This window comes from Helianthus annuus, chromosome 7 (assembly GCF_002127325.2).
Source record: "Helianthus annuus cultivar XRQ/B chromosome 7, HanXRQr2.0-SUNRISE, whole genome shotgun sequence".
Classification (NCBI taxonomy): Eukaryota; Viridiplantae; Streptophyta; class Magnoliopsida; order Asterales; family Asteraceae; genus Helianthus; species Helianthus annuus.
The window spans coordinates 133,147,811-133,166,455 of record NC_035439.2 but is presented as its reverse complement, the minus strand read 5'-3'; the positions used below and the strand labels follow the sequence as shown (position 1 = coordinate 133,166,455).

General features: G+C 39.7%; 2 protein-coding genes and 1 non-coding gene across 3 annotated transcripts; all 3 read right to left on the bottom strand.

The window, feature by feature from the left end:
- Window positions 1–5,752: 5,752 nt before the first annotated feature.
- LOC110866967 lies at window positions 5,753–6,259 on the bottom strand. The gene is made up of 2 exons (XM_022116110.1): window positions 6,089–6,259; window positions 5,753–6,019 (listed from the first exon to the last, which is right to left on the bottom strand). The coding sequence occupies exons 1-2, from the start codon at window positions 6,257–6,259 to the stop codon at window positions 5,753–5,755; spliced, it is 438 nt and encodes a 145-aa protein (XP_021971802.1).
- Window positions 6,260–11,143: 4,884 nt separating this feature from the next.
- On the bottom strand, window positions 11,144–11,967 carry LOC110868649 (50S ribosomal protein L12, chloroplastic). The gene has a single exon (XM_022117876.2). It carries the CDS (start codon window positions 11,885–11,887, stop codon window positions 11,342–11,344), a length of 546 nt encoding a protein of 181 aa, XP_021973568.1. The 5' UTR covers window positions 11,888–11,967; the 3' UTR covers window positions 11,144–11,341.
- A 4,886-nt stretch (window positions 11,968–16,853) lies between these two features.
- On the bottom strand, window positions 16,854–16,960 carry LOC118480705. The gene has a single exon (XR_004863683.1). It is a non-coding gene; the product is annotated as a small nucleolar RNA R71 (small nucleolar RNA).
- Window positions 16,961–18,645: the final 1,685 nt, after the last annotated feature.

Genomic DNA, 18,645 nt, shown 5'->3' with positions numbered 1-18,645 from the left:
CATCGTACTTGTTCTTTATCACATGCATGTTTCAATTCTCTTTAGGACTCACTCACAGCTTTATCACCAACTTGTTTGGCAATCTGTCTGTCTAGCATTCAGAAGTGGTCACAAGTCTTGATGGCTTGAACTATGTAATTCATTTTTAAGTTTTAAAGACTTCGGGAATGTTTGTTTACCTCTTAATGAGGCTCTTAATGGTCCATACCTCTTACTGGTTCATCACTTAATGGTTCAGGCTGTTTGTTTCGCGAGCAGATGTCTGAATGATTCAGACATTTACCTCTGAATGGTTAAGCATTATACTGAGTCTGAATGGTTAAGACCTCTAATTTAAACTGGTCAGACATTTGTCTCTGAACCGTTAAGCATAATATTAGCTCTTAATGGTTTAGACCTCTTACTAATTCAGTACTTAATGGTTCAGACCTCTTGTTCATTTCTAAGGAAGCCTTATCACCTACATCTTTAAACTAGTATTTTTTTTTTGTATGCGGTATACTTTAACTCGCGTATTCTTGGCATAACGAATTGCGTTTATAGTCAAGAGTTATGGGACAACTTGGTCGTCTATTCTACTTTATCACACATATTTAACTTAATGAGTTAATCCATCCGACAAAGATATTGCAAGTGAAAACCCTCTCACATAACACCTTTCTTTCATGTGTCGCCAAGAAAAAATATGTTTTGTTGACAAAAATCAATACGCCGTGAATTAGACTCGCGTAGAGGCTGTTTTATTTGCATACCTAGCTATTAGTATTCATGTTCAATGTATAAAGTTTAGACACATAAAAAAAAACCAATTTCATAACTCACCGAGACAAATCAATACAAGTCAATGGTACTTTATTGGTCAACCATGCATATAAGAAAACTTTTAAAATTACAATATCAATTATTGATTCGTACACCCGAGTATACTTGTGTAACACCATCAATTTATCAAAATGTAAGACCACAACTGTTAACAGCACTTTATAAAAATGGTGTGGCATACATCTAGGTTTTTTTTTGGCCAAGGGGTTTGGTTTTATGGTTTAAGTTGTATTTTGGGGGAAAAGTCATCATTAGTTTGTGTAAAATTTGGTAAAAATGATAATGTTGATTCATGAAAATATAAATAACATCGTTGGACCCAATATCCAAACTGCGAATCGAACCGTTACACATGGTTCTACCGAGCCACAAACAAAGAACCAAATTGTATAATCCTCAAACCCATCCTTTTCCTTTGATTTTATCGGTGCGACAATTTATAAAAACCATAAATCATATATATTCTTTTCCTCATCTTCATATCTCACTCCCAAGATCAGAAAAATCAACTTCAACATCTTGATTATGATGATCTAACATCGTCTTCATCGTCATTTTGCTCAACTAAAACTGATAAATTTGCATCATGAAGATCGGCATTCACTTCCATAGTGACCCTATGTTTAAGACCACACACAACAAACCAAAACATTTTCACATTGTATCACTCTTGGACCATGACTTATATCTTCCCGGCATAGGCAATATTACAAGACAGTGCATTTTGAATTGGTTTTCCTCGGTTTATTCACCACCTACCTTTTTACCGACTAACTGACACACCCTCTAATTCTACTCCTAAATCTACATCTTTTTCCACCATGTGACTTGAACCCTCGACTCATAGGAACCACACGTTTCCTTCAAACCTTCCTCCTGACCTAGTAAATGAAATTTACATAACGCACACTCCTCCATGGTAGGTCAAAGGATTTGCCTTGAGTATACCATTGTAATGAAGTCTCAAAATCACCAACTTTTATATGAGGAAGAAGACATTTGAGTAAAAAATGGAATTCACACAAACACTAACCTTTGCAAGTAACCCTTTATTTATATACATGTCACATAAATAAATACAACTCCATTTTCAACACGGTATTGGTTCGGTTCCTCATGGTTCCGGTACGGTATCGGCACTCGCTATAGCTTACAGTACCAAAAAGATACTTTATGACAAATACAACTCCATTTTCAACAAAACGTACACCGGAAAGCATAGAAACGAATCGTGGTACCAATAACAATGTTGTTTATAGTTGACACGTTCGATTTTAGTGTAAGTAAACATAAGTAAATCGCAACGGAATATTCAGAATTTTATGACACATATTATTATTTTTTTAAAATACCGAAATGATCAATGGCTTCAGTTTACACAAACAAAAAAGTAAACTATGAGTAGCTTTGGTAACATATTTGTACTCTAATTAGTTATATATTGTTATTTACAACTCGAGTTCGAGTAAAATATATATAGACAACTCGGAGCTTTATAAAACATGTATTTTTAAAAGTTATAAAATAAATTATAATTAACTAGTGGTTACCACATGTACTCCGCGACGGGTTTATATAAATAAGCAAATGGTGAACGCGTTGATAAAAATAACCACGACACGACAGTATAATCGAAAGTCGCGGAAAAGTTACCTCATTGTCTATGAAAGGCAAGTTATTCAAACAAAATTTACACCAAAATATATAAAGAAAAACACGACAACATGGCACTATAATTGGTCAGTTTAAACGTAGATAAAAAACACTTCCGAATGGTTTATTTAGAGATGGGCGTCGGCCGGTTTAAAAAACAAACGCTTTAAAAAACTTTAAAGCGATCAGTGAGTATGAAAACAATGTTACGAAAATTCACGTCGAACGTAAATAAAAATAATTCGCGCGGAGCGTTGATATAAAAAAACGAAACCTATAAAAAATCACGTAACAGAAAATTCATTTAAAACTCAAAATGATAACTTTATCAAAATTTTAAGTTGCACTGTAAATTGGTTAATGGAAATGGAAAAAAAAATCAACGAACTAAATTGCAGATAGTGTAAACAAAAATCAAACTAAAGTGTAGGGGGGAAATAAACCGACTAAATTGCAAGCGGTGTAAACAAAAATTAAACTAAAGTGGATGGATAAAAAAGAAAAAGATAACTTTATTAAAGATAAGGTGCCAAATTTTAAATTTATCAAAGATTAGGGAGTGCAAACGAAAATTAATCACACACAAACTATCATTATTCCTAAGCACCCTCTTTTGTTATATGTATTTTATATAATACATAATGGATTTTAATAATAATAATAATAATAATAATAATAATAATAATAATAATAATAATAATAATTAGCATAATATCAAAATAAAATAAAAAATAAGGAAAAATTACCGAAACAATTGAAGTTCATCAAAAAATTTAAAAAATACAAATTGACTTTTAGCCGTCCCTAAAAGCACGTGCTTAACTTTAGCCGACATCCAAAAGCACAGGCTTAACCAACACTTTTCACCAATGTTTTAAAAACCGGTAAATACCGGCCGGTTATACCGGTATTACCGTTTTCAGATGTAAATCCGGTACGAAATACCCCGGTAAATAAGTGAAACGGCATAAGGTTTGTACCGGCGGTAAAATCCGGTATACCGGTTTGAAACGTAATACTGGTATGGGCCCAATGTTATTTGGACAATTGGATTTTAACACCTCTAACTTTGAAGAGTTGGTCGATAACACCCGCAACTAACACTTTGATCTGTGACACCCGAAACTTTTAATTTTGTTTGTCATTTCACCACTCAGTTAAAAAATGACTAACTGAGTTAGTCTTCCATCCTACATGGCATCATTAATCCTACGTGGACTATATGACGTGGCTAAGACATGTTATAAGAAGCAAAATGTGAGGGACCCTGGCATTGTTCATCTGTTCGTTTTGGAGGGAACGATCAAGGAGGGCGACGGTGACCTAGCTTCTCAACAATCAACAATCCATCAAGTTTAAACAACGATCAAGGTAAGATTTCACAAGAACTACGTTAATTAAAGTTGATGTAGACCACATTTCATACTTTGAGCTAGCAGATTATGCATTAGAAACGAAATGCTATAAATCAAGGAACTTTCATATGTATGGGTTGGATGCGGATGATGGTGAAATTAGGCATTTTTGTGATGATAGAGATGTGTTGGAGTTGGTTAAGAAGGTTTCTAATTGGAGTGAAACATTTATGGAAGTATTTGTTCAAGAACGTCAATTGAGTGCACCTGAAGCCCACTCCAGTTCTACGCCAATTGAACCTGATACCCAGCCCGACCCTGTTACCCAGCCCAGTAACCCTGTTACCCAGCCCAGTAAACCTGAAGCCCAATCCAGTAAACTAAAAGCCCAATCTTCTAGGGTTTCCCCTGGATGCAGCTCTAACTCAATAGGTAAGCAAGCAGACAAGGACAGTGAAGATAGTGAGTTCATCGTGCAAAATGAAGAGTCAAATTCTGATGATGAAGATTATGATGAACTAGTTGAGACCAGTGATGAAGAGGAAGCTGCAGATGATGTACAGGGATTAGAGTCAGACAAAGAGGATGTTGAGTGGATACAGTCACAACATGCAGTTAGAGAGGCAAACAAGATACATTTGGAAGCCAAAAAGAAAGTGTTTGATGAGGTAGTACATGAAAGACAAACAGAGGGTAATTTGCATGAAACTGAGGGTAATTTGCATGAAACTGAGGGTAATTTGCATGAAAGTGAAGAGGCAAGGGTAGATGGAAACAGTAGTTACGAGGAATCTGACGGGGACATTTTACCACCTGGTGATAGTGAGGATGATGATATCAAGGGCAAGAAGTACAAGGAAGCAGTCCCATCTGTAGGTGAACATACAAATTGGAAGAAACCAGGCAAACTGACTAAGCATGGGGTTGTAATGACATGTGGGATTTGTGGAGAAAGAGGTCACAACAAGAGAAAATGCACAGTTAAAGGTGAACTCAATATATTCAGTTGGTTTATTGATTATATGATTGTTTCCTAAATTTGTTTAATGTTAACATATTCTCAAAATGCGGCAGAAATCGGAAGGAAAAAAGCAAGTAAAAGGGGAAGGCCAACTAAAAGAGGAAGGCCAAGTAAAAGGGGAAGACCAACGGAGAAGGCTGTAGTTAGTTAATATGTTATGAATGGTTAATGGTTAATCTTTTGTTGGTTGTGTAATGACTATGTAAACTTATGACTATGTAAACTTATGACTGCTGTGCTGAATCTTTTGAATGGTTAAACTGGTTAAACTCATTTTGCAGTTAACTTATGTCTGCACATGTATGGTCACAGGGGTATAATGGTCATTCTGCAGTTAACTTAAACTCATTCTGCAGTTAACTTAAAGTCATTCTGCAGTTAACTTATGTCTGCACACTTGTTTTGGTCTGCATATATGGTCACAGGGGTATAATGGTCATTCTGCAGTTAACTTATGTTTGCAGTTAACTTAAACTCATTCTGCAGTTAACTTAAAGTCAATCTGCAGTTAACTTATGTCTGCACACTTGTTTTGGTCTGCATATATGGTCACAGGGGTATAATGGTCATTCTGCATACTCTGCACACTTGTTTTGGTTTGCACATGTGGTTTCAAATGGTCTGCATGGTCTGCACACTTGTTTTAGTCTGCATATATATGGTCACAGGGGTATATGGTCAAATGGTCTGCATGTGCTGTATTGTTTTGGTCTGCACATGTGGTTTCAAATGGTCAAATGGTCTGCACACTTGTTTTGGTAGTTGTTTACTTGTTTCAAAGTCAAAGTCTCTTTTGGTCTGCAAATGGTCTAATGGTCTGCACATATGGTACAAATAAAGACATCAAAGCCCAACTTCACTACATTCATTCATGTCAAAGAACTTACAATAAAAAAACAAGTTAAATTCGATACACTATGTAAAACAACATGGCAATGATAACAAACAAACTAAACACAAACTGCTGCTTCAACATGAATACTTTCGCACAAATTTGTCGTTTCAACATATTGTTCTCTTGAGATAGCAAGTTGTTCCGCAATTGCAAATTATATTCATTCCCGGTCATAGCATCACTTCTTGTAACTGCACTTGAGCTGCAAGTTGAATGAACTTCGAATAATTTGTCGAAATCTTTTTTCCACATAAAGAACTTGCAGTCGTCTCGCTACAAACCAACATCATGTCGTCAGTTCAAAAACAAGTTAAATTCAATACATGGATACACAAGACTTACCGGCCATTGTGAGCAACCGTAAAATTCAGCACCACATCGAACACTTCTCCTTCCTGCTACGCGAATAACAGCTCTGATCTCGTGATGACAATACAACTTCCCATCCATGTCCACCTTGAATATTTTAGGGATTCGGTTGGTATTACATGAAGAGTTGGAAGAAGTAGACATGTCGATCAACCAATAAGTTGTAGGTTTGCTCTGATCTCGTGATGAGCAAATTAGGGAGCAAATTAGGATTTGGATTTGGGTCGATTCATGCGTATGGCCTTAATTTAGGGTTTCCCTTGTTTGTGCAGGGTTAAAATCGAAGAAGAAGATGGCTTTTATACCATGAATGTGCCACATCTGCAATTATAGTCCACGTCATATAGTCCACGTAGGATTAATGATGCCATGTAGGATGGAAGACTAACTCAGTTAGTCATTTTTTAACTGAGTGATGAAATGACAAACAAAATTAAAAGTTTCAGGTGTCACAGATCAAAGTGTTAGTTGCGGGTGTTATCGGCCAACTCTTCAAAGTTAGAGGTGTTAAAATCCAATTGGCCATGTTATTTTAGTTTGAGTTGTTACTTATTTTTATTATATATGTTACTTATCTAGGGTAAAGTTCTTGTACAAATAATCTTAACATACTAAACATACAAATTGAAGGAAAACTCAAAAAGACAAGGTGGCATTTTTGTAATTATCAATAACTATCAAAGTTACTCTACAAATATACCTAAAAAAACCTAACCACTCCCCCCACCCCCAAAAAAAACCTAAACCCCCCACCCCCCAAAAACCTAAAAAAACCTAACCCCCCCCCCAACCCCCAAAAACCTAAAAAAACCTAACCCCCCCCCCACCCCCAAAAACCTAAAAAAAACCTAACCCCCCCCCCCCCACCCAAGCTAAAATGCTAAAAACTAAACCCCCCAAAAAACCTAAAAAAATCTAAAAAAAAAACACACAAATTATTTTATTTTATTTTTTTAACATTTTTTATTAAAAAATCGCTACTTTTAGTAGCAGCCAAAAAAATTTTTTTTTTTTTTTTTTTTTTTTTTGCTAACGAAATGTAGCGATTTTTTAATAAAAAATGTTAAAAAAAATTTTGTGTTTTTTTAGGTATTTTTGGTTGTAACTTTGATAGTTGGTGGTAATTACAAAAATGCCACCTTGTCTTTTTGGGTTTTCCTTCAATTTGTATGTTTAGTATGTTAAGATTATTTGTACTTGATCTTTTGCCTACTTATCTAACGTAATTTTTATATATTATGATTATTCGTAACTAAAAATTCTTATTTAATATTGTATGAAACGAAAATAGTTGATATATTTAACACACAAATGGCTTAAACATATCGTACACTTTCATTTAAAAGAGCTTGTTGGAAAACTGAATGATTTTCGATTATCTTTTCGATTATTTTTTATTATGAATTTACTTTTGAATTATCTTTTAATATGTAATCATACATTTTTTATTAACTAGTTGATGTTGAAATTTATGAAATTATTGAGGTAGCTAGTCAACCCGGTTGAACCGCTCGGTACAACCCGGTTTAATCGGTTGAACCATTTTTTAGCCTAATCCGGTTTGATTTAAAAACCGGTTTTTAAAACATTGCTTTTCACCATAAGTGTGGGTTTACGATTTTTACATAAAAACAAAAAACAAAACAAAAAAAAAAACTCGTGAGCTTAGCTAACGCTTTTCACCAAAATCATGGGTTAAGCCGGCGTTTTTGACAAAAAAAAAATGAAGGCTTAGCCGATGCTTTTTTATCAAAAAGGTGTAGGCTAATTCCGAGCTGTCACTAAGCTGATGTGACGGCTTCTGAGTGATGAGTGGTGATTACTTTAGTAAAAGCTATTTCCAAGTCTATTTTAAAGCCTTTTTTATTACCTTTGTCTATTTTAGTAATCTTCCAAAAAAAAATAGTATTTTATTTTACCTCAGATACCTGTGTTTGCTTAATGCAGTATTAGTAATTTGCGGGATTCCAAAAGACTACTTACTATAATCAAGGGTCAAGTTATTCTACAAAGGCTTCTAATTGTAAGAAGTGTAAGAAGGATTTATAGAGTGACAAGTGTCCAATAACCTAAAACTAAACCCACTACATCACCACCAAAAACCTAAACACCCCACCCCCACCCCCACCCCACCCCACCACCACCCAAAAACCTAACCCCCCCCCCCCACGGCAAAAAAAAAACAAAAAAACAAAAAAAAAACTATACCTCACCAAAAAAACCCCCAAAAAACCTAACCCCCCCCCCCACCCCCCAAAAACCTAAAAAAAACCTAACCCCCCACCCCCACCCCACCCCCCAAAAACCTAAAAAAACCTAACCCCCACCCCCACCCAAAAACCTAAACCCCCACCCCCCACCCCCTCGGCAAAAAAAAAATTTTTTTTTTTTTTTAGGGTGGGTGATGTGGGGGGGGGTGGGGGTTTAGGTTTTTGGTGGTGGTGGATGTTTAAGGTTTTTTTTTTTTAGTGGGGTTTTTTTGTGTAGTGGGTTTTTTTTAGGTTATTGGACACTTGTCACTCTATAAATCCTTCTTACACTTCTTACAATTAGGATCCTTTGTATTTGATCCTAATCCCTATAATCAAATCTACACACAATTAGTACTACAAATATATATTCTAGAAAATATGTAATTTCTTATATTTAATCAAGCTAGGGACCTAATGTAAGTGCGCTTTATCCACTTTTTAACGTTGAATGCTTTGTTTGAACCATAACTTTGTAGCATTTGACATTTTGATCTCATTGTGTAGGCAATTTTGAGTCAAATAAATACCTTCAGAATGATATAAGGTTTATCATGGAGATCATGACTTAATTCTTTGGGAAATTAGATGATTCAGTTAATTTCTGTTTGTTAAATAGATTGATCCTGGTCACTAGAACTATACAATACTTAAAAATAGTGTATAAAATAGGTCATTTTATGAAACTTGCTTGCGTCTAAATGGGTCAGCACCGTCATCATCTACCTGGTTGCAACCAACACAACCGCCAGCATCCCCAACGCCGCCATAAGCGTTACTGCCACTGCCCCCGCCACCATAAATAGAAGATATGGCGGGTTTACCAGTGGATCCAGCAACAAAGTGGGGGGGGGGGTGTCCCTAGACCCATATAAATTTCAATCTTTTAATGGACAAACTGCTGCAATCACAACTGTTTGTTTCTTAATGTGTTTGATTTGTCTGTTTTGTAAGGTTTATAGTGCAGATTGCACATTAAGTGTTTGATCATATGTCTGAAAGAAAGCTAACCTAACCGTTTCATGCTATTTGTGTTTAATCGGCCATGTGTTTGACCCAAGTCCCCAACCCATTTTGAACTAAAACAAACCAAACTGATACTTTTTAAACAATCCGCTTTTACCATAACCCAGCTTGACCCGTCCATTTTACCCGGCTTGGTACTATAAGTACAGAAAACCATATAACTTGTGATCATATAAATACGCAAAAGCAAGTGGAATGAGGTAATTTTCTCCGGTTAAAAGATGCCATTGTTATGATCCTAAAAGCTGCAATTTATTTCTCCTTGTCAATTGCTTGAATCATTTTGTTCAAACACGAAGGATTGAATTTTGAATTCCTTGATAATTGCAGATCTTATGTTATCGTTTTCAGATTCGAAGATAAGGGTGTTAGGAGTGGGGGGCGGCAAACCCACTTCACCGATTCGGCAATGGGCGGCTAACCAATGCCAACCTTTTTGCCGCCTGTGTGTTTAACGAAATGGGGTTAAGATCGGTGGGTGCATGCCGACGCGGGGAAGGGAGGAAGGAGAGAGAGAGAGGGTAGTGTGCGGTGGGGTCCATTCCAATCTCAACCAATCACACCTTTTTCCTTTTTTTTTAAGAGTAAATTTCAAGGATTGTCCTTTATCTTTATACCTATTTTCAGGCGCTGTCCTTTATGTTCAAAATTGACGAGTTTTGTCCTTTATGTTTTCATATCATACACGTTTTGTCCTTTAGTCCTAACCCAGTTAGTTTTTTCAGTTAAATTTGGTCATGTGTTTTGCACATGAGGGCATTTTTGTCAATTCAAAGGTTTGAACTTACCTTTGAATTGACAAAAATGCCCTATTGTGCAAAGCATATGACCAAATTTAACTGAAAAAACTAACTGGGTTAGGCCTAAAGGACAAAACGTGTATGATATGAAAACATAAAGGATAAAACTCGTCAATTTTGAACATAAAGGACAGCGCCTGAAAATGGGTATAAAGATAAAGGACAATCCTCACTCTTTTTTTAAAGTTTACCACTTCGCCAAATGTCTAAACCATTGCCAACACTTTTCACCAAAGTTTAAACACTTTTCACTGATTGACGTGGCACACTCTGATTGGTTGATTTTTTAGTTTGCCACTCTCAAGTGTTTAACCACTCCTAACATAACAAACTTGCAGATGTCCAAATCCTGAATAAAACTAAAGTGCAGAAACATCTTCTAACTTAATTTTACATGAAATTCCATAACTGCAATCAATTTCATTGTAGTAGAACAGCTAGCAACAACTTAAGAATAATCAGTTAACAGAAATGTTAATAATATACGTAGGGCTGCAAACGAACTGCAAGTTCAGCAGGAAGTTTGTTTGTGTTCGTTCGTTTAATAAATGAACGAGCACAAACAGGAAACTTCGTTCCTTTAGTTAAATGAACAAACATGAACAGAGGCCGCGTTCGTTCATTTATGTTCGTGGACGTTTGGTAACGTGCCCGTTTATGTTCGATAGTTCATTAGTGTATTTCATGAACGCTTGTTTGTGTTCGTTTGTTTCCATTTGTGTTCATGAACGTTCGGTTGCGTTCATTGCCTAAAATTAACAAATGAACACGAACACCTTCATTTCCTTAACGAACGAACGAAAACAACATAAAATCTCGCTAAGTAAGTGTTCATGAACAATTCGTGAACACAAATTTCCTACATCTTGTTTGTTCGCTTCGTTTTCAGCCCTAATACGATCAGATTAAACAGATGACATCGAGACTGAACTTACAGATCAGGAATCATGAAATATTTGAAAACTAAGATCAATTTCATAGCAAATTCATAACTAGCAAAAGCTTCAGATGAATCAGATATCAAAGTATCATATACGAACAGATTAATCGAGACTGATTTACCGCATGAATTACAAAAACCGAACAACTAACAACACACAACGTATCAATAATAAATCATCAAACACGAAAACTTACAACAAATTCCAGATCTAAACGATCGAAACCTTGGCTCCAGCTTCTTCAAGCTGTTTCTTCGCATCTTCAGCTTCATCTCTACTCACACCTTCCTTAAACTTCTTCGGTAATCCTTCAATCAACTCCTTAGCCTCCTTAAGCGCTAAACTCGTCAAGCCTCTAACCGCTTTAATCGTCGCAATTCTCGCATTACTCGGAACATCATCAATAACAACGTCAAACTCCGTCTTCTCCTCCACCGCCTCCACAGCGTCAGCGCCACCGCCGCCAGGTGCGGCGACGACGGCGGCCGGAGCGAACGATGCGGCGGTGACGCCGAGCTTGTCCTGAAGGTATTCTACTAAGGATTGTGCTTGTGCTAGGGTTAGGTTTGAGATTTCGTCGCCTAGGGTTACGACTTTGTCGTCGGTGGCGGTTGCGGCGATTGGACGGAGAAGTGTGGAGCGGTGGTGGAGGTTGAATTTGAGAGCGTGTTTGGTGGAGAAGAGTGGTGGTGGTGTGGTGGTGGTAGTGAGGTGTGGAGTGCGTAGGATAACTGTGGAGAGAGATGAAGACGCCATTGGAGCAGGAGAGGTTGCAGAGAGTGAAGAAGAAAGGGGGGTGGGGGGATAGGATAAGGGGATTGAGAGGTTTTGGATGATATTTTCTTTTAACTTGTATATAGAGGTGTTGGTTTAGTTTGTTGTCTGTTTACAATAAGGTACCATGATGTTTGAACTAGTTGCTAAAATAAGAGAAAATCATGTACCATACCGAAGAGGGTGGAGCGGTGTTCCTGCTCATCCTGAACTACCACGTCAATTAGGGGTGAGCATTTGGTACTGGATACCGAAAGCAAACCGTACCCTGTATATTATATTTGGTACCAGTACCGGACTACCAGTTCCCATATTTGCACCAAATAAGCATTTGTTACAGTCGCGAAATACAGGCTTTTGTAAAAGTTACCGGGATATTCGGTACCGGTAACAATTTTCCCCGTTTTTCGATACCGATACTTTCGGTACCGAACGGGTACGACGCTCATCCCTAACCTCAGTTATCCCACACGAAGTTTGTGCACCGTACTTCTCTTGTTTCTTGTTTGTTTCATCTCACCTCTGGCATCCACTCATGAGAAACCACCTCACACCACACTCTCTTAACTTCCACCTCGGCTGAACTGAAGGGGTATGGTCCCAAAAACCCGCGTAAAATTTCCTTCGAGTCGCGCGAAGGACCATACTCCTTAATCAATTACATTTTCGACCTCAACCTCGCGCGGGTAGAGCAACACTCGCCAACGCCGCGCGGGGTCTAAACGAGACAAATCAACAACTTAGCATCCTGAAGTCGATCCTCCAAGCGCCCATACCTTGCGCAGGCCAGTTCCATGTGCAGCAAGAGCCGCGTAGGGATGCGGCGTAAAGACGATTTAGAGTACAAAGGGTACAAGTGTCAGATGAAAAGATCCAATCCGCATCCTCCAGGCTTTGCTCAATCGTGCACCTCGATCATCTGACGAGCAGGAGACAAAAAGTACTCAAGGACGCCTGCGTGGCACCAATCACGGGGCAGAGACACCTGCCCCACGATCTCCACTAACTGGTTGGTGGCAGAGACCGACAACAGTGACACGTGGCTCCACTCATGGTGCGCCAGCACCGAGAAACGTCTAGAAGGCATTAACGATCGACACTAGTGAGACAAAGGGCATATCCATTCCATTGTCGTTTTCCGGCCCAAGGCCCATCAGCCCACATCCTTTACACCACTCCGGCTATAAATAGAACACTTCATTCACAGGTTAATTCATTCTATTCCCTCTACTCTTACTCATTACTCATTTTAATCTCCTCGAGATAGTTACTTATTCTCACGCCGGAGCCTGGTTAAGAGGGAAACCCCCATATTCCCCTCTTAACGAGCTAACGGTGTTCTGTTTTGCAGGATAATCAGTCATTAAGGAGCTCAAGAAATCAAAGAAGATTAATCCTTATGGTAGAAACATAAACCAAACTAATTATCCCTAAGATTAGTTCCGTGTTTCTTCATTGGCGCCCACCGGTTTTTTTTACAAACCACTTTCATCTTCTTTTCTTTGAGCTCTTTGTTGTCTTTCCTCCGACCATGGCTGGTCAAGGAATCGTTCCCGAATTTGGATTCGGAGCAAATGCACATGTGACAGTGGGGGAGGACAATCAGAATGTCCAAGTCCAGCAAATCGAAGAAATTGGTGAAATCGAAGTCACCAACACTGGGGGACCTCACGCGAGCATCACTCGCATCATTCAGTCAACAACCCCAGGAAACAAGGACGTCGGGCCTTCAAATCCGGCCCCACCCCAGAACATTTCAACGTTACTAGGGTTACCCGAAGGCAAAACTCTAGCCTCGTGGTATGCCAAGCAGATTGCCACCATCAATGCGGCGTATCAATCTCTGAGCGCACAACAAGTAGTTCTCACAACAGAACCGTCCTTGGTCACACCACAGGACCTAAATCAAGGGGCGCGCCAGCCACCCCAACAGAGAAATCTCCAAGGAAGAATCAACAGGCCTCCTCCCCAGAGAAGACCGAGCGTGCACGACACGCGCGACACACGGGGAGAAACGGAAAGTTACTATGACAACCCGTCTAACATCCAGAGAGGACCAGTTCACAGCCGGCTCACGCCGCGCAATATGAACAATGAATGGGATGACACTGACCCAAACGATCCAACTTGGCAAGACGATGAAGGCTCTTCAGTCTTCAATCACTTGCAGAGGAACCATGAATACTACAAGCCAAAACAACATGTCGGGTACACCGAAGAAGCAGGGCGAGACTTTCGCCTCGCTTACCGACCAGCAGAAGCTGCAGAGCATTCAAAGTTCATCCCAAAGATCGCGCTGGCACTATTATCAAAAGAGAAACTACCACCGACAGTTGGAAAGTTTAATGGGTTGACTGATTGATGTGTGTAAAATGCAACATATAAATCACATCAATTAAGGCATAAAACTAACCCTTTTTAAGTACTAATGTTGGAAAAAGAGTGTTTTTGTCTTCCTTTTGTATTTTCAGGATGAAATGAGCTCAAAATCACAAAAGAAGCAAAAAGACAACTAATTCTACCATAAATACAAGAAAAAGAACAAAAGTAGACTGCCCGGACCCTCAACGGCACCTCCCAAGGCAAAGAAGAGAAAACAGAGTCTGAACACGCCCCGTGTCCAGCGAACACGGGGGCGTGCCCAGGAAGCAGCAGAAAAGACAAACCAGTAGAAGCTTCCATTGCCCACCACGGGGCCATGTCCAGCGGGCACGGGGGCGTGGTGAAAGTACAGCAGGCGCATTAATTGTAATTGCGAATTACAATTAATGAAGAGAGAGAATGTCAGACGGGCACGGGGCCGTGTCCAGCGGACACGGGGCCGTGTCCAGCCTTCTGTTCAGCCTATAAATAGAGGAGCTTGGTTTCATTCTCTCTCATCCCTTGGCACACCACCTCTCTCACACTTCATCCACCACCCACCACCACCATAACACCATCATCCACCACCATCATCCATTGTCCATCGTAGAGTGTGTGAGTCGTCTTGGGATCCAAGATTGATCGTAAGAGTTCTTGACAATCAAGGCCATGTTTACCTAAGTCTCTTACATCACTTGGTGAAGACAAGTGTTTAGTATAATACTTTTTATTTTTAATCTTTTGCACATTTTATTTGGTTTTGTATTAATGACTTTAATAACTAGTTACTTATGTTGAAGGTGATCTTTCCTCATCGTTTGTCCGTGGTGTCTTGGCATTATTTTACTGTCTATATAAAATAAAAGATTTTCACCATTCATATCTCCACGGTCTATATGGAGGTATGTTGGCTACCTGATCGGGGGTTAAGGGAACGGTTTGGTAAGGGTCTTGCCCTTGTTCAGCGTTTAGAGGTCCTGCTTGGGACCTGGGTCAATTTTAGTAGGATCTCCTTCAATGCCCATAGGTATTGGATGGCGGGGATCCAAACTCTTTGACCCCCTCATAAGTTAACTACTATTAATACTATAACCCGGCTATTTAGGACTGTATCCCTGCTGACTCAGACTACTTAGCCGAGGGTAACGTCACCGCCAAAAGCGGGGCCTACCACAATTTGCATTAATAACTTAATTCATTATCTTTCAATAATCCGACCCTTTAGGATTGTATCCTTGCTGACTCAAACTACTGGGTTGAGGGTAACGTCGCATTCAAAAGAGGGGCCTACTACAATAACTAAGATAATCTCTTAAACAAGTGCAAAAGTGCGAAAATAATCAAAGGTTATACTAATACACGTGTCGGATCCAAGTGATTCATCTTGTCTATCTGTTTTTTATTTTATTTTATTTTTCAGCATTTAGTTAGTTTTTATTTTTCTTAGTTTAAAATATTTTTCTCACTTTTTGATTTGGTTAGACGTTGAGCATAAACCGGTATTAAAAGCTCTTGTGTCCTTGGACGACCTCGGTATCTTACCAACACTATACTACGTCCACGATGGGTGCACTTGCCCATATGTGTGTTTAGTGTTAGTAAATATCGTGTTTTATAAATTTAAAACTTGGCTAAAAGTGTAAAAAGGGGCTTAAATACTCATCAAAAATATAACACACTTCACGCACATCAAGTTTTTGGCGCCGTTGCCGGGGACACAAGGATTTTAAGAAAGTTAGGAATCAACGGCCTAATCATATTTTTATTTTTCTTTAATTTTTTAGGAATTTTTTTTTTAGTTTTTCAGCTTCTGCAGAGCTCAGCACGGGGTCGTGCCTGGTCGGACACGGGCCGTGCTCAGCATCGTTACTGGCAGTTTTTGTTTTTCAAGTTACAGAAGGCTGATCACGGGGCCGTGCCGGTGCAACACGGGGCCGTGTCCACTTTCCAGTAACTGGGATCTGAAAAACAATCACTGCAATTCCGACCACGGGGCCGTGTTCGCTCAACACGGGGCCGTGGTGAACCTTCTGACCAACATTCTTTTCTGTTTTTATTGCAGGACTTGGAACCCGACGCCATCCTCACATAGTGTATGAGCTCCAGTTCCAATAAAGACATAAAAGAACCGCTAGAAGAACCCGAACGCTTTCTCAGAAAAAGGTTAAAAGCCAAAAACCAAGAGAAGGTTTCGGGTGATCCACCTCCAATGGCGGACCAACGTACCCTTATGGATTATCTACGGCCCACCGTAGGTAATCTAGGCGCCGCTATCAATGCTCCGAATGTCGAAGCCAATAACTTCGAACTTCGACCGCATTTGATACAAATGCTCCAAAACTCCGCAACCTTCCACGGGCTTGCGGACGAGGATCCCCATCTACATATAACTAATTTCTTGGAAATATGTGATACCTTTCGGATCAATGGAGCATCAAACGACGCCATCCGCCTCCGTATGTTTCCATTCTCACTAAAAGACCGAGCGAAAGCTTGGCTCAACGCCCTCCCAGCTGGATCGGTAAACACCTGGGATGAACTAGCCCAAAAATTTCTATATAAGTATTTCCCTCCTGCTAAAACTGCTAAATTAATGGCTGAAATTAATACGTACTCACAAGAGGACGGGGAATCCTTATATGAAACTTGGGAAAGGTTCAAGGAGTTATTACGCAAGTGTCCCCATCACGGCCTCGCAATATGGCAACAAGTATCCACTTTCTACAATGGATTGTTGCCACACACTAGGCAGACACTTGATTCTAGCTCCGGGGGACTTTTAGGTAATCGACGCCCACACGAAATATATAATCAAATTGAGGAAATTGCTCAAACCAATTTTCAATGGCACAACCCCCGGGGAAATAAGTCTATCGCCCCGGGCGCCCATAAGGTCGATGAAAGCACTTCTTTACAAGCCCAAATCGAGGCCCTTTCTTCAAAAATAAAAAAATTAGAAATGACAAAAGCAGTCTCGGTTATGGCTTGTGAAGGGTGTGGTGGGTCACATGAAAATTGGAGTTGCATGAAAGAAACGGACGATCAACAAGAAATGGTAAACTACATTGATAATAGACCTAGGCCGTCGGGTCCCCCAACGGGAACTTACAACCAAGGATGGCGAAACCACCCAAACCTTGGTTGGAGGGAACCCGGCAATAGTAGTAACCAACAAACCCAACGAACAAACTTTCAGCAATCAAGAAATGAGTCACAAAATTTCACTCAACAACAAGGTGGACGAGAAAGGCTCGAAGATACTATATCTCGCCTCGTCTCTGACACTGATAAGAAAAACTCGGAAAGATTTCTACAATTAGAATCTAATTTTAGGAATCAACAAGCTAGCATTCAAAACATAGAAAAACAAATAAATCAAATAGCTCAAAACTTTTCCGAGAGACCGCAAGGCGCATTACCTAGCAATACCGAAACGAACCCAAAGGCGCAAGTTCACCTCATCACACTACGAAACCGCACCGTAGGGCCTGCAGAAGTACCACTACCTACGGAAGAAACAGTGCCAACACCTCTGCAGGAGAAGAACTCTCCTCCATCACCAGAGCCTACCAAGGCTCCTCGAGTTCCGTACCCCGGTAGGTTAATTCGTCAAAAGACAAATGAGCAATTCGCAAAATTCGAAAGTCTGTTAAAACAATTGCATGTCAATATTCCTTTTATCGAAGTCCTAACCCAAATGCCCAAATACTCTAAATTTATGAGGGACTTCCTTACGCATAAGAAGAAAATTGAAAATTTGCAATTAGTTAATTTAGGCGAAGAATGCTCTGCCCTCGTACTCAATAAACTCCCCCAAAAGAAAATCGATCCCGGAAGTTTCACGATTCCGTGCTCAATAGGGGACTCGCCCGTTCGCAATGCCTTAGCCGACCTAGGGGCTAGCATTAACCTTATGCCCTCATCAATGTTCAAGAGGCTTGGCTTGGGAACCACGAGCCCTACAAAAATGAGCATACAACTCGCTGATCGATCCGTCAAATTCCCACAAGGTGTCATCGAGAATGTCTTGGTAAGGGTAAGTAGATTCGTTTATCCAGCTGACTTTGTCATACTCGATATGGAGGAAGACACTGAGGTCCCCCTTATACTAGGGAGACCCTTCCTTGCCACAGCACAAGCAGTGGTAGATATGAATGACGGGACACTCACTTTGAGGTATGGGGATGATGAAGTGAAGTTCGGAGTTGGGAAGAGAATAGAGGACGACGACCCAGTCAATTACATGAAGGTTATTGATTCGAGCTTGGATGCTGCTCTCCGACGGTGTAACATGGGACGCCAAGCATCCCACTCAGAAAACATATAACCTCGCATTGGGTCTAGCCAAGGACCCTTATAAACGTGGCGCACCACGGAGG

Excerpts from the sequence above, each read along its gene's own strand:
- LOC110866967 (XM_022116110.1), bottom strand. The coding sequence starts at position 6,259 with ATGTCTACTTCTTCCAACTCTTCATGTAATACCAACCGAATCCCTAAA. Across the intron at positions 6,020-6,088 it reads ACGGTTGCTCACAATGGCCG|CGAGACGACTGCAAGTTCTT; the intron begins GTAAGTCTTGTG and ends GTTGGTTTGTAG.
- LOC110868649 (XM_022117876.2), bottom strand. The coding sequence starts at position 11,887 with ATGGCGTCTTCATCTCTCTCCACAGTTATCCTACGCACTCCACACCTC.